Source organism: Bidens hawaiensis, unplaced genomic scaffold, assembly GCF_021521415.1.
Source record: "Bidens hawaiensis isolate Kalapana, Puna unplaced genomic scaffold, B.hawaiensis_p1.1 tig00023456_1, whole genome shotgun sequence".
In the NCBI taxonomy this organism is placed as follows: Eukaryota; Viridiplantae; Streptophyta; class Magnoliopsida; order Asterales; family Asteraceae; genus Bidens; species Bidens hawaiensis.
This window is the reverse complement of record NW_027493689.1, coordinates 166,911-182,806: the sequence shown is the minus strand read 5'-3', so window position 1 is coordinate 182,806 and position 15,896 is coordinate 166,911. Positions and strand designations below refer to the sequence as shown.

Genomic DNA, 15,896 nt, shown 5'->3' with positions numbered 1-15,896 from the left:
TTATATCAGGGCCATTTTCGATAATTGTTAAAATATTTTGACCAAAAGTGAAAAATATTTTGAGCATTAAGTAAAAATCGTATTTTGTTGGGTTAAAACAATTTAATTTTTAGCTTAATTGGTTATGATTTGAGTTGTGTAAAAAACTTTTGTATAAAAATAGGCTTTAAACATATCTCAAATGAGACTAGAAACCTTTTTGTCACCAAACCAAGCAAGTTGTTATATAATTGAGTTTAATAATTAAACATGCATATTGTTTTTCATAAAAATACATATAAATTTAAAAAAAAAAAATTCGAGCCTATAGTGGTGTCAGTCCGGGGGCCGTCGACCACCCAGCCCCCTAGGGCCGGCCATGCTTTATGTTCTCAAACTCAAACTCTTAACCATATACAACCCAAAAGTTTAATTTAAAAAGGAAATTAGAGGTCTTGGTTCAAATCTCATATGTGACAAAAAAAAAGAATTCTAGGTTGGTCTAGGTGGTTTCTCATAAATGATAGGTTTCTTCATAAGGATGGTATGAAGATTATTAAGTAGGCCAGTGGCTCATTAGTAATTCTAATGGCCGTTAAAAATATGCAAAATAGTATGGCAAAATGTCAAACACGTTTATCTAGGTGATTTAGATTCAAATTTTCACATGTAGATTAATTCAAATCAACAAACCCATCTCCAGAATGAAATACATATAAAACATCAGGGATGATGATATTCAAAGATTCTACCATGACAAGATTAGCATCAAGGATTGAGCTCGAACTTGTTGCACTATCTTCTTTGGTTACCGAAGAAGTCGCGACATGCAGAATGGGAATTTAGGAATATTTGAGGCATACTTGAAAATAGTAAAACAACTCCAGCAATAATATGTTAAAACACTTTAATGTGTAACATTAATCAAAACATGTTAAACACGTTAATTATTAACCTAAATGGTCATTCAAAGAAGCAACAATGTCTGCCATTAAATTTAAACCCAAGGTTGCCGGATACATGATCTTAACAAAAGAGATGCAACAAAGAGAGGTAGAATACAGTAGAAGTACATAACAACATAGCACCCAAGTGAAAAATTCTAATAATTAGAATGTGGTGGGCAAGACCCACAAAGGCATCCCTTTCACTTTCCTCTATAGATACACAACATCTACCATCATTTCAAGAAAAAACACACACACACAACAAAGGTTCCAAATTGACGTACTTATAACATGCCAAGATGTGGATTTTAATTGGCAAAAATTTCTATATAAATTCATTGGGTTTTCCATATTCTAATCGTCATCCATATAATTATGTATAACATGCCAAAACCCTAAACAAATTTTAGGCCCCGTAACTTTGGTGCCTAAAACGACCACCATTTCTTATATATACAAGGCTGACCCGATTAATGATCATAAAACTCTATATTGTGTTTACGCATGAATAAGATTAACTTAATTAAACTTGAAATAGTTCTATTTATCTATGTATCTATCCAAACGTGCATGATTAAAGGTTAAATCTTATAACCAACTTAATGTTCTGATAAAGAATTTTTTTTTAAAAAAAGGACCACCTGATCACCTTCATTATCATGTCTTTTGGATTACATCGAAACAGAAGGTAAACGGGCAACAAGCTGCGCCGCTACCCCTTTTTGAATCGAAATTAGAAAAACCAATTGACACTGATGAATTTTGCTAGGTAATAAGAGGAATTTTACTTATTCTTGATATATATTGATATATATATATATATATATATATATATATATATATATATATATATATATATATATATAGTTCAATTGGTGAGACTAAATGCAATAATTAAAGAAAGGTCCCCTCTATCCTAGAGGTGGATGGTTCAAATTCCGTGCAAAATGCAGGCTTAGACTTATTTTTAGGAGTATTAGAATTACGTTAGTTTGTTGTTGTTAAAGAAAAAAGATACAGAGATAAAGAAAGCGAGTTAATTACACTAATCAATAATTGAGGAAATCATTGACAATTTCATCTATAAATACCCATGCACCTTGTCCATCTTCACACAAAACAAACTACCAACAACCACACTTTGTAACTAGCTAAAGCTAGAAGCACTTACAAATGGCTTCAAGGGCATTAGCAAAACCAGCCTTGTTCCTTACCTTCAACTTACTCTTCTTCACTCTTGTAACATCCACTTATACCCCACAAGCCTGCCCACCACCACCACCGTCACCATGCCCTCCATCACCAAAGCCTCCAACTACACCTTCCAACCCGCCCAAAGTCCCCTCAACACCAAAGCCTCCAACTACACCTTCAAGCCCACCCAAAGTCCCTTCAACACCAAAGGCTCCAACTACACCTTCAAGCCCACCCAAAGTCCCTTCAACACCAAAGCCTCCAACTACACCTTCAAGCCCACCTAAAGCCACTTGCCCAAAAGACACACTCAAGTTAGGTGTATGTGCTAAGTTGCTCAATGACCTTATCCACCTAGTGGTTGGAACCCCACCAAAGACACCATGTTGCACCCTCATTGAGGGACTCGCAGATCTTGAGGCTGCCGTCTGCCTTTGCACCGCAATCAAAGCTAATGTCTTGGGAACACACCTAAATGTACCCGTCTCTTTGAGCTTGTTGCTTAACTACTGTGGCAAGAAGGTTCCCTCCGGCTTCCAATGTGCCTAGATTTATCTTCTAGGATCGTTAAAGGTTGAAACTTTACTTGGTGTGTGTGGAATATATCTATATATGTGTTTATGATCGATACTTGTAAAGAATCATTGCCATATGATTCAAGATTATAGTTTATATACTCTCTATGTAATTTGATGATATTTATGAAATAAATGCTACAAGCTTGTAAGTCGTAAGGGGGTATTTGGGAATGCATTTGGAAAGCGATATCTAGAACTTTGATTTGAAATTTTAATACTAATATTTTTAGTGATCGACTACCTTATTGTACGTTTTTTTAAAAGGTTTTTAGAATTTTTTCTTAAGCTTTCAACATTAATTTGTTTTAAAAGTTAGATAAATAGCTTATATCTTTTAGCTTATGATAGAGAAGGTAAAAGAAAAGGCCTGTTTGAAGATAATTTTAATTTTTGTTTTACTTACTTTTAACTACACTTTAATACATAGAGAAAACTGTATCATCAGAAAGTTAAATACATGCCAAATAGATTAAGAAGTGTCAAAAACTAAGTTCTCTTAATTTGATATTGGATTTTTATATGAAATGACAAGTTTGATAGTGTTCTAGAAAACATATATTCTTAATTGGTTATTAATACCATTTTAGTCAACACGGTCGGATTTTATGTCGGTTATCATCCCTTTTTTATGAATTGATTATAATTATGTCTATGTAATCTTTTAAAAAATAATTTGAATTGGTTATACAACTAGCATCTAAAAATAAAACCGAACGCATGATTTTTTTATTAGTTATTATTTACAACTTTACCACACAATTATATTTATATTAAACAAATCATTTATTTGAACAAGATTAAGATCATAGCAAACTTCATAATTGTTTCTTTAACAAATAAGTTAAACATAGAACAATGACCACTAATTTCCTTAAATCGAAACCCTGGTGACCCTATTCGTTAAGGTATCTAGAAAAACGCTTTTAAACTTATCTTTGACCGAGACTTGGACCTCGATCAATATTAGACGAGTAGACGTTATCATCTCTATATAAGAGACCTATTTTAGTTTCGTTTTTTTATGCAATCCTTATTCAATATTAATCAAAAAAACATTTATTGTGTCAATTTCTTTCATTTTGTCTTGATTAATGCCCGTTTACCTTCTGTTTCGATGTAATTGTTACTATGATCTTTAAACCAGTTAAAAAGTAAACTGTGCTACATACGTTATCTCTAAGACTCTTAACATCCGACACATTTGACTTCCTTAATTAGCCTTTCAAAAATATCCTTTTTCTCCTCCTCATTTTCTAATACTAAACACCACTTTAAGGTATAAATAAAAAGTATAACATTAGATAACAACCCTAAGAACAAAAACATTTTATTTACCCTACTTAATTCACAACAGAATACACATAAATATAAATCTTCAATGTTATGTATCATTCATAGATGAGCCTCTGGGAGACCGTCGGTTTGTATTCGGGGTGCGGTTCATGAGCGTTCCCTGGTTACTGCCCGGTGATATGGTGAAGTCTTCTACATCTGAACCGGCATAGTGTTGAATCACTAGTACGGACACCGTGGTAGCAAAATCCGATGATGCTAATAAGTCACCGATTGCTCCTAGCTCAGGACACTCACTCCAGTCGGTCAATCCAGCGGTCAACGGTGACACAACTCCTTGCCCTCTCCCTACAATAAACAAATCATGTGCTGTATCGACTGATCGAATAGCTGCCACAGTTTGCTCACTGCTGTTTCATTGTAACTAATACAATCTTCATTTGATATCCTTGCTCTAAACGGGTTTATAAACACATCATCTTCTTGCTTATCTCGATCGCTATCAGTGATCACTTTCAAAACCCTAGGGTCGTTCTCGATTCCATTCGAGCTACTTGCTTGGTCAGGGTTTTCGGTCCCGAGAACAAACCGCATTACGGTTAGAGTGTTCCCGGGATAGCCAGACATACGCCATGCAAACGCTAAAGCTTCCCGGTCATCTGGTCCACCAATGAACACCACAGCAATGTGGTGTGCTATTTGGTTTCCAGCTATCCTGGTTGCCGCGCTGAGACCACGGTCAACCAGGATACCGACCGAGCAAGGAGCGTTTGTTAAAACATTTTGGTTAATAACCCGAAAAGCAGGGTTAGTGGCTTCCATTCCCCCGTCCACGGTTTGCTGCTTGTGAAACGGGAGGATAATAAATGCTACGCGTTTGTACTCTATAACGCTACAAATATCCTCGTGCATGGTCGAGTATGGGGATATGGCGGTGAGTGGTTGAACCGATACATTTCCCGCGTTTTGCTCGAAGGTTTCAAATGCATTCATGATGTGGTCCGATTGGGCTTGTGTTCGGTTGGCTGCTGGGCGTCCAGTCCTCCGGCTGTTGTGGACAATTAGCATCGCGGAGGCTCGCCCCGTTAGCTCGACTAAATGAAGTACATAGATCGAAAGTGGAGACTTCTTTGTTGGATTTGAGGCTTCAAGAAGGTTGATGATTGTGGGCACGTTTCGTGGCATGTGGATACAAACTAGGGTTCTTAAAGCGCCATCCGGATTGGATTTTAGGATTGTTCTACCTTTATAAGGTGCAAATCTTCTTGCGGGTTTATAGAACACGGTCACCGCGGGAGTAATTATCGCGGTCATCACCAATGCGACCACCACCATGATTGCAAAAGATTTGTCATCCAATACCTACACATCCAAGGTTACAGAATGTAGATGAGATATATTATACTATATTTCATATATATTCTTTTGCATTGAAATAGAACGCAAACAAATAACAAGCTATGCTAGAACAAAATTTCACCATGCTAGTCTTAATTGAGTGATAAAAATTAGGTATATTAGTTTTTATTAATCCTAACTATCGTCTTTTGGTCACTACCGGTCCCAACTAACGAATTGGCTGCTAACGGTCCCAACTTTTAACACATTTGTTCCTAACTGTCTGCGACTAACAGAATCCTAACGTCGTTAGTTTCATGTTGCCAGAAAAACGTCTTTGGCCGGAAACCTTAATTTTTTTTCTCGAAAACTCAACATTTTCGTCCAAAACATCTTGGTAACTTTGTACCGGACCTTTAGAAACATTTTTATAGTAAAAGCCCCAACTATTAAGGTCGCCGAAAACCCTAGAACCATCGTCGGAATCGGTTGATGGTGCTCAAGTGGTGGTAGTTGGTTGGCAGTGAGTCCATTGGTGGTAGTTGCGATGTTTAGGTGGTGTTTTCTGGCAACAAATCTGACTTTTCAGGCCAAAAACTTTTTTCTGACGACCTGAAACTAACGATGTTAGAATTCTGTTAGCAGAGCAACGAGTAAAGTCCCGGCCACTTTCCCGGCACACGCTAGTATTATCACAAGAGCTAATATGCCCCACGTGTCCACACCATCAATAGCGCCTATTTCGGTTTTAAGACCACTAATCGCGAAAAAAGTGGTAACAAAAGACCCGAAACAAAATCCTCCAATCTTTCAATAAGTGTAACCCCTAAAGGTCCATTAGGGATCACCAACCCAAATATAAATGCACCAAACACCGAGTGTGTACCGATAGCATCGGTTATGAACCCGGAGATCATAACTCCGGTTAAGATCACACCAATATAGAAATCACTAACAGGTTCACCCTCTGGGGTCTTTTGAATAATCCAAGAAACCATTGGACGAACAACATAAATGCAAAACATAATAAACCCCGCACTAGATAAAACCACCCATAGAGTAGCTAAATTAATATTTTCATTTTCGGCTAATGCGATGGCTAAGGCTAGTAGAATCCATGCACACATATCGTTAACGAGGGCTGATGACATCGCGATCCGGCCAATATCCGTGTTAAGTAATTTGAGCTCGGCTAGGACTCGTGCAAGCACTGGGAATGCGGTCACGGAAAGAGCTACTCCAAGGAATAATATAAAGGTCCCTTGTTTGACTCCTTGTGTTCTTTCATGTAGTAGGTAGGAGAAAGAGATATCAATGAGGAAAGGCAGAATCATGCCCGCGAAGGCGATGAATATTGCTTTTCTTCCTGTGTGGCGGATCACCGCAATGTCCATTTCTACTCCGACTAAGAACAGGAAGTAGAGAAGGCCGATGTTCGCCATTGTTTCAAGAACCGTAACTCTATTTAATGGGAATACTGCATTCGTAAAGAGATCGCTTCGTCCCAACACCGACGGACCCAATATTACTCCACCCTGCGTGTAATTTATATATATAATTGCACTAAGTTAGCAAGAAATCATGAAATAAGTGTAACATACATTGTTTTAAGACATTTATTTACTATTATAAAAGTTAATTATGTAAAGTTATTTGGATCTTTTGGCAAAATCAATTAATTTCATGTTGTTCTGTTAATTATATTTGTAAAAGTAGGTAACTCACGTAGAGTCAGTTTGAACCATACATGACATGCTTTCATGATAGTCATGAGGGTGTTGTTTGTCGTAACAACATGCACGATTGTAGAGATTCATCAAAGTCGCTACCCCTGCGACTTTCATAAAAGCATGTCATGTCTGGTCCAAAGTCCTTCCCTCTGCTATGCAAGTAGGTAATTATGCAAGTAATCAACATAACAATGAATTGAATGGGGTTTGGGCAACCACATGATCATCAAATGGACGCATACAAACCATATAACGCATGATATATCATATATGTGTAATTAATTACTAGCCAAAATTTGTTTACATACCTTTTTCTTTCAAAGAATATAACTTGTACCATAATTTAGAAACAATTTTCATTAATGAAGATTATTAATAAGCTTTGCCTAAAAATTCACACTTTCTCTATTGTCTTGATGAAATCTCATGATTACTAGAAACAAAATGAGACAACACAAATACAACAAGACTTACAAGGATCTCAGAAATAACACGAGGCTGGCGAAAGGGTTTCAAGAGGAAAACGAGCACACGAGTGGTAACAACGACGAGAATTAGTTGCAAAAGGAAAAGAGGGAGCGAGTACTTCAGCGGATTATCTCCTTGCCATATTCCTTGGGTCGTAATCATCAACGGAGCATAGCAAATAATCGTATCCTGCGAGGCATTTTGTTTCGGCATATTTTATCGTCAATCGTCAATCACTCCGGAAATTAAAGACAGACAAGGTCGAGAATATGCATGCGTGTACGGATTCAATGTGAGCCCTTATTTTTACGTATACACTTCATGCAAGAACACTCAAACATGAACAAAAATTAATTACGAAATTACGGTGGACAGATGAGTTCCAAGCTATGCGGAACCTAGTCACTTAGAGCCATCGATAAATTTGGAACCTTTCCCTTAGAAAGTTGGTGTTGCAAGAGCTTTTGTCTAATTTTAGTAATTTGTTCACATTTGCAAAAACATTCATTTAAATCAAAATTTTATCCACCGGTCAATTGTCAAATTATTAAGCTAATGTATAATTAAAATTAACAATTCTTTTGAAGGTAAACTAATTCTATTAAATATAAAATTTAGTAAGTAAATACTAGGAAAGGCAAATTCCCACAAGACATCAGAATAAAGTGCTAACAAATTTATTAAACTGAATCACAGTTAATACAGTTTTTTTTTTCAATAAGACAAACAAGAAGTAAGATTTAATAGGAACGGATATAGAGAACAATCTTAAATACGAGTTTTATTAGAAGTGGTGTTACTTTTTGGTTTTTAATCACTTGAGAGGGGTTACCTCCATGGAGATTATTGGATTACAAATCTAACAAGCGGCCGGGTTTGACATGGGAAAGATGGAGTGCGTTTAATTTAATATAAAATGTAAGGGCGTATCTGATGGGTAAAGGTATTAGGTGATGTGGTTATGTTGTCTTAATGTATTATTATTGGACCTGGCGTTTCTAGCATCTTGCTAGTTTATGTTGTTTGTGTTTAATTATATACTTTTGTTTGTCGTTCCAAAAAAAAAAAAAGATTATTGGATTGTAGATTTGTAGGTGTGTCTGATTTCGCACAACATTTAAGACTTTTGTGTCGGACTAAGTAGTGTCCTGTCCTCTTGAAGAGGTAGGTCCCAGCAGAGCCCAGTTGGACCCGCAGGACTCACCTTGAGGAGAGACGTCTGCTCAGAAACCAACTGGATCCGCAGGACCCACCATGCTCAGAGACGTGACGTCCTTACGCGCAGTACGCAAGCTGTTCCCGCAGGAAATGCCTCCCAATGGCGAAGTACTCCGCCTGTTCCCGCAGCTGCGGATACAAGCCATCAGGGAAGGCCACCCGCGCAGCAAGGCTACACGCACAAGGCACTTAGCTCTCAAAATAATTCAGTAGTCACCTGAAGGAATGAGCAAAGCCGGGAACAATCCCGCACAAAGGCGGGAGGGGGAATACTCCCGCCCAAATGAGCCAGTCCGTACGATACTGGAGGATCTTTTGTACTGTACCTGACGAGGTATGGGCAAAAGATCTGACCAGAGATACGACAGCTCATTGACAACAGTATGGCGAGCAGCATGCTCTTGTACTGTATGTCACTATTAGCCGCTGCCTACTCACCAACTCCTGTCATACCACGTGCATAGCCTGCAGTTGGTGGAAAAGGAATAGTACACAGCAGGCCTGGTCACTGTCAGCTGCTGCCTACCCACCAACTACCAGCATGGCACGTGCGTAGGCCACAGTTGGTAGAACAGGAATACTATTCAGCCGGCTATACCCTCTTGGAAACCTACCTTCGGCTATAAATACCCCAAATGGTATGATCATCTCATCTTATCTTGTATCTTACATCTTATACCTGATATCTGCTCTAGCAATCTCTTAATATACACTTATATTCAAGAGCAATCTAGTCTGATTCTCACGCCGGAGGGTGGTCACTAGGAGGTACCCCCCCTTCTCAGTGACGAGCTCACGGTGTCTGTTTTGCAGGTTATCAGAAGAACCATCTTTGCCGGATCTAACCCCTCGTGGGAAACATCTATTTAACCCCCAGATTATCCGTAATCTGCCCGGGGTCGATTAGTGTTTCTTCATTGGCGCCATCCGTGCATAAAAGCTAGAACTTCATTTCTTTTCAGTTTTTTCAAACTTCTGGAAAGATGGTTAAAGAAACTCCGGTAACCACAACCCCAGCTATTGGGGGGAATATCGGCGACTACACAGTTTTTACGAACACTACCCCGGTTACCCAAGCCGGGGCAAGTGCAGTAAATTTTACGAACACTACCCCAGTTACCCAAGCTGGGGCAAGTGCAGTAAATAATCGCCCACTGGGATTCACCGATACCCAGTTAGAGAGACAACGAACGAGGCTCCCCCGCCAAACACTGGATGAAGTTAAAGTGTGGGCGGAAGCACGTCAAAAAGAATTCCAAGCTGAGTTGGATGAACGCTTACGTTCACTCCAACAGCCTAAGGAATTCGGAGAGTACTTGGACAATGATTCGGAGGAATCCGATAGTGACGCAAACCCTCATCATAGGGCGAAAGGGAAGCGTAAGGAAACGGACTCCCAACCTAGAAGGCGTTTTGGAGAAACCTTCAAACCAAAAAACGTGGGTGGAAACCCACGTGACTTCTCCAAAACGTTTACACCAACTGCTGCAAAGGCGGAAACGTCTAAATTTGCAAGGGACATTGCGGAAGCAATCGTCCCGAAAATTGCCAAACAGATGTCCAACATCGGCACTTACGATGGTATATCTGATCCAGACGATCATTTGAACAGGTTCATAGCGGGGGCAACCGTCAGTAGTTGGATGGAACCTACGTGGTGTTACATGTTCCAAATGACGCTTGTTGGGGCAGCTAGAGCGTGGTTCGATCGTTTACCGGTCCACCACATCTACGATTGGGAAGACTTCCAGCAGAAGTTTAGCCAACACTTCAGCCAACAAAGAAAGTATACCGAGGAGCAATGGACAATCCTCAATTGCATTCGAGAGGAAGATGAATCTTTGCCAAACTTCATCACTCGCTTCAACTCAAAGAAGCTAAGTCTGGGTAATATTAGCGAAGATCTTGTTCGCGCTGCTTTCATCCAGGGCGCGAACGATCCAGAGCTCATCCACACCTTAACGGGTAGAGATGGCATGCCATCCACATGGGATGCCATCATGACAGCAGCTAAACGCTTTGCGGAAACGGAGAAGAAACTGGGTAGAGATCTCCCCCAAAGCACAAACCTCTACACCCAGAAAACAAGAGAAGACAACGTCCTTACCGCCCGACTAAACAAAAAGTGGAAGCTAGGCATTTGGCAGTCAAGGGTAAACTTTGACACATCCGGCTTGCAACATCGGTTAGGCGGAAGGGATAACGTACAGTCGAACCAGAACTCCAGATGGACGCCACTCACCAAAAGCGTCACCGAGATATTCGCCACTGAGGAGCTTCCATGGCCAAAGGCTCCAATAATCTGACATCGTCACAATGCTGATCGGAGCAAATACTGTGACTTTAACAGGACAAAAGGCCACAACACTAAAGAATGCATAGACGTAAAGGACATCGTCGAAGCATTTGTCAAAGATGGGACGCTCGCGCACCTCGTGGCGTAACGAACGCTGAGCAGGCTGACGCGTGTAGAACCCCAGTTGGGGAAAACACGAATAAAATTGCAGCTTCAATGTTGGAGACTACATACTGCGTAAACAACGAGATCCCGAACCGGGTGCATATCGGCTCGATGGCACTCCCATCCCAACAACATGGAAGGGAGCTCAATTACACAGTTTGCATGTAGATCAATTCCAAATTTGTAAAGAAAAGGCCCGGAGCCACTTATAATGGAAATGATTCTCCTTAGAACATCGACGCTGATGATTTTACATTTATACTTATGAACTTTCCACACGGATATGCCGGTCTTCACCGCATACATAAGTGTGAAAGAAAGTCGTTGCGTGGGGAAGGCGGCAAAACCCGCATAAACCCAAAAAAGGCAAACCTTCACGCAGGTCAGTTAAAGGTAAAGTTCAGTCATCCCACTAAATGAAAGTGCCGGTCCTAACCGCACAAATCATGATAGAGGAAACCGAACTAACCTATTGACAACCGCGCGTCGAACGGTTAACTTATTCAAAATACTTAGAAAATTTCTAACAGAAGGATGAGGAAAACTTCCACGCAGGTCAGATATAGGTAAAGTTTAGCCATCCTACTAAGTGCAAGTGACAGTCTTACCCGCACAATCACGAATGAGGAAGCAAAACTTCAACCAATTATCTACCACGTTCAAAGGTTAACTTATTCTAAACACTTAGAAAATTTCAAAGGAAAAGATGAGGAAAACTTCCACGCAGGTCAGATATAGGTAAAGTTTAGCCATCCTACTAAGTGCAAGTGACGGTCCTATCCGCACAATCATGAAAGAGGACGCAAAACTTTAACTTATTATCTACCACATTGAAAAGTTAACTTATCTAAGTACTAAAGAAATTGCTAAGTTAAATCAGAATATGCGTGAAATAAACAAGGCAAGGGATTGGCAAATAATCTTTATTCCATCGAAATTCAAATATTACAAAGATTGCTGGGTACATACCCGCATACAAAAGAAGCTATACAAAAATAAAAATCTACTCTAATGGTGGAAAGGGATCTTCAGGATCAAGCTTCAGGACCACTTCCACTTGGACCAGCACCATCAGTAGAGCGTGGCGGTTCAAGGAAAGCTTTAAGGATAGCTAGCCCATCATCAGCAGCAGCAACTTCGTTTACCTTCTCCACCACCGGATGCGGGAAGGCGGCATACTGGTTCACTGCTTGGTCATAAACAGCTTCAGTATCCACATCATACAAAGGGAAGTTGGAAGGCGGGATGCCTTTCTCAACGAACCCTAGACCAAGCAGGAAGCCGGCCTTTTCCCCATCCTCATGAGAAGCGTTGAGGGCTGCGCTCATGGCATCGTCGTATGATGTGTCCGTGAAGACTCGATGCACAACCTACAAAAAAAAAATACAAGTATCAAAACCTTTTCTATTTACAAAGAAAAGCGTGAAGACATTATGAAGCTAAGCTTACCTGCGACAACGCTTCTCGAAGAAGCCATTCCTTGGTAACCAGAGCTTCCTGGAGGGCATCTTGAGTTGGTTACGGGCGCGTTCGGCTTCACTTTTGTTGAGGTTGGAAAGCAACACTTTTTTAGCCGCAGCCTCTTCAACGCCCTTTAGCTTCCGCTCAGTGTGGTCAAGCACCCCCCTCTGGTCCAAGATCTCTTGGAGCTTCTTGGCGTCTTCCATCGCCAAGGCATCATGAGCCTGTTGGAGCGCCTCTAGTTTGGCTTTAAGTTCCTCATTCTCGAGGCGTAGAGGTTCAGCAACAGCTTCAGCCTTGGTGCCCCTCTCAGTTGCGTTCTGTGCAGTTTCCTTAGCCAGCCGAAGCTGTTCGTTAACAGCTTGGGCAGCCTTGGAACGGGCCTCGAGCCGGGCCTGAACTTCAACCTCGAGGGCCTTGAAGGCCTTCTCCTTTTCCGCAGCCACTGCGGTAAGCCTCTTGTTCTTCTCCCGGACAGCCCGCGCCTGAGCTACTTCTTGGATGCGAGCTGCTTTTAACTTGTCGTTTTCACGACAAAGCAGCTCGACGCGCGGCTGCATCCGGGCCAGGAGAATCCGCAGCTCATTGGTTAGCCTACCCTCCTGGTAGCTAGCCATTGCTTCCCCCAACGCACCACTGGGAGCTGTGTGACGAGCCCACTCCACGCACTGCACAGGCGTGCGAAGGGTTGTTCCTCGGCGGATGTTCCAGCGTGGAACATACACTTCATTGGAATCCGACACTGCAAAAAACAAAAAGCAGTTAGGAAAAGATGATATATAAAAAAAAAAAAAAAAAAAAGCCAAAAGAACCCTACGCACTTGTAGGGTCGACAACAGGCCGATAGCCGCCGAACCCATCACCTGAACCCAAGGGAAATCCATCCAAGAGGTCAGGCAGATGGGAAGGAGGCAGAGGTTGGCGAGAAGCCCCAAGCATACCTGAAGGATCGGCCGTAGCTGCCGACGTCGGAGGAGGCATGGAGGCCGCCGCGGTAGAAACCAACGGAGGTGAACTCACCGGAGGTGAACTCACAACCGTGGTCGCCGCTGCGGAAGTACCCGCAGGAATAGTCACCGCCGGCTCAGTAACAGATTCAGTAAATATGGCACTGACAGCCGGCGGAGATGTCATCGCAGTTGGAACAGTTGGCTCAACTGGGTGAGCAACTGAACCAACAACTGAAGCAGGCGCAGCCGCCTGGGTTATCGCCTCAGGTAGGTTGACCAAACCTACCGTCATGGGTCCAGAGGTGCTCCTCCCCGCACCACCCTGGAATGCGGTAGCATCCACGCCTGCATAAAGAAGATATAAGTATAATGGCGGAAAGATATGAAGTTAAAAAGTAAAGTTTGTACTTACGGGTTTTCTTGAGCCTAAAAGTGCGAACAGGCGGGGACGAACCCGATGGAGCCGGCCTCTTCACGCCGCTCACCGTCGTTGTCCTGGGCTGCTCGGAGGTGACGGTCGTCTCAGCCTTCGGAGCAGTGGTCTTATCACCACCAGGGTTCCCCGCCACCTCCTTGCTCTCGGTCTCTGAATCAGACCGAGGCACCGGATCGGCAGTGGAGGCAACCTTCGCCTTCCCCTTCCCGCCGGCAGCCTTCTTCTTCCGCACCAACGGAGGACCATCTGCGGATTCCTCATCAGAACACAAGATTAGAGGAATTCCAGCAGAGGTTTCAGCATTGAGGGGTCGAGGGTTGAATAACTCCTTACCTGGCCGCCTGGCGCTCAGGATCTCGTGGCCTGGCGGGTTGACCTCCACGAACCGATCCGCCGTCTGTTCAAGGATGGGCAACTCGTTCTCATCTAGAGCACGAGTACCCATCCGAGCGGGACTATCAGCCTCCCGCGGATGCAGGAGCGACTGCAAGTCGTTCCCCTCTGAAATAAAAGAAACAAACAGTTAGAAGACAAACCTATATAAACAAAGAAGACAGAGCATACCGTAAGGGACAGAGTTCAAACCGTATTCGAGGACGATGGGAACCTGTGACGCCTCCTTCCACACCCGGCTCATCCCAAGCATCACCATCCCAGACTCCGCAAAGCGGTATACCGGAGTCTGGACCCGGGAGATCTTGGCGAACCACTCCGCCTCCTGGTAGTTGAGGGCGTGAAGGGCGGGGAGTGCTCTCCCATTCTTAAAGGTCATCGCAAGGGGGATGACGCGAGCGGAGATATAAAAAAACTCACGCTTCCACGACCGAAGACTGCGCTCGGTAGCGCAGATCTTCAACCCCTTGATCCGATTGACCAAGGTGTACCACCCCTGGATGCACCTCCAAGAATAGAAGGTCATCAACCGGTCAACATGGGGCTCCACGCCCAGAATGAGGCACACCCACGCAAATTGGCGGATCTTGGCGATCGCCATCGGGTGTACCTCCGTCAGATGCACGCCGTGCCTCTCCAAGACACGGTATACAAACTTCGTCAATGGGAACCTGAGATTCCCATAAACGAAGAATGCAGCGTACACCCCTATCTTGCCCTTGGGGGCATCGTACACCGTCTGGTGTGGCTCCGGAAACTCAGGCTCGAACGACTCGAGCATGAACTTCCGGACGACGTAGCGATAGAGGTCGGCCGGAAGAGCACACTGGCATTCGCCAGCAGTGCTCTTATCGTCTTTATCAGACGTAGACGTCGGGATCTCGACGTGCACGTCAGATTCTTCGGCAGCAGCTTCAAAATCGTGAGTAGAAGACATGGTTTGGAGGTAAAGAAGAGTGATTTCAGGAGAATGCTTGGCAGAAAGTATTCGCCGGAAATCGTTTACAAGAAGAGAAGAGTGAAAGTGTGAATTACAAGAGACCCTCTCCCCCTTTATATATTCATCGCAATTAATGCGATGAATTTAATGCGGAAGAGAGAGAAATCGCAGGTGCAATGAAACTATGACACGTGGCAAAGTGCAAGCTGGCAACAGCTGTTAAAAGGACGCGTGCCATTAATTTCGCGGCCACGCGCCCGAAAAATCGCGCCCACGCGCCTGAAAAAGCGCCTGGAATGACCATATACTGTCACGTCGCCATAACTTCCTGCACGTCCTGACACTGTCAGAAGAAACCGTCGGACGACGTTTCAACAGTTTGGACTGTTCTTATCCTTTCACCAACTCTTCGAATTTCAAAATTTTCAAAAAGATTCAAAAGTAAGCGGGAAAATACCCCTTACCTTGGCAACCAAGTAACTATAAGACAGGTGCGAGTACAGTGTTAAG

The 15,896-nt window shown here is 42.6% G+C and overlaps 1 protein-coding gene and 1 pseudogene across 1 annotated transcript; one reads left to right on the top strand and one right to left on the bottom strand.

The window, feature by feature from the left end:
- The first annotated feature begins 2,030 nt into the window (after positions 1–2,030).
- Positions 2,031–2,751, top strand: LOC143567604 (uncharacterized). Its single transcript, XM_077053986.1, has one exon. It carries the CDS (start codon positions 2,100–2,102, stop codon positions 2,667–2,669), a length of 570 nt encoding a protein of 189 aa, XP_076910101.1. The 5' UTR covers positions 2,031–2,099; the 3' UTR covers positions 2,670–2,751.
- Positions 2,752–4,079: 1,328 nt separating this feature from the next.
- Positions 4,080–7,740, bottom strand: LOC143567616 (cation/H(+) antiporter 15-like; annotated as a pseudogene).
- Positions 7,741–15,896: the final 8,156 nt, after the last annotated feature.

What these genes read in the sequence shown, in the direction of transcription:
- LOC143567604 (XM_077053986.1), top strand. Translation starts at nt 2,100, where the DNA reads ATGGCTTCAAGGGCATTAGCAAAACCAGCCTTGTTCCTTACCTTCAAC.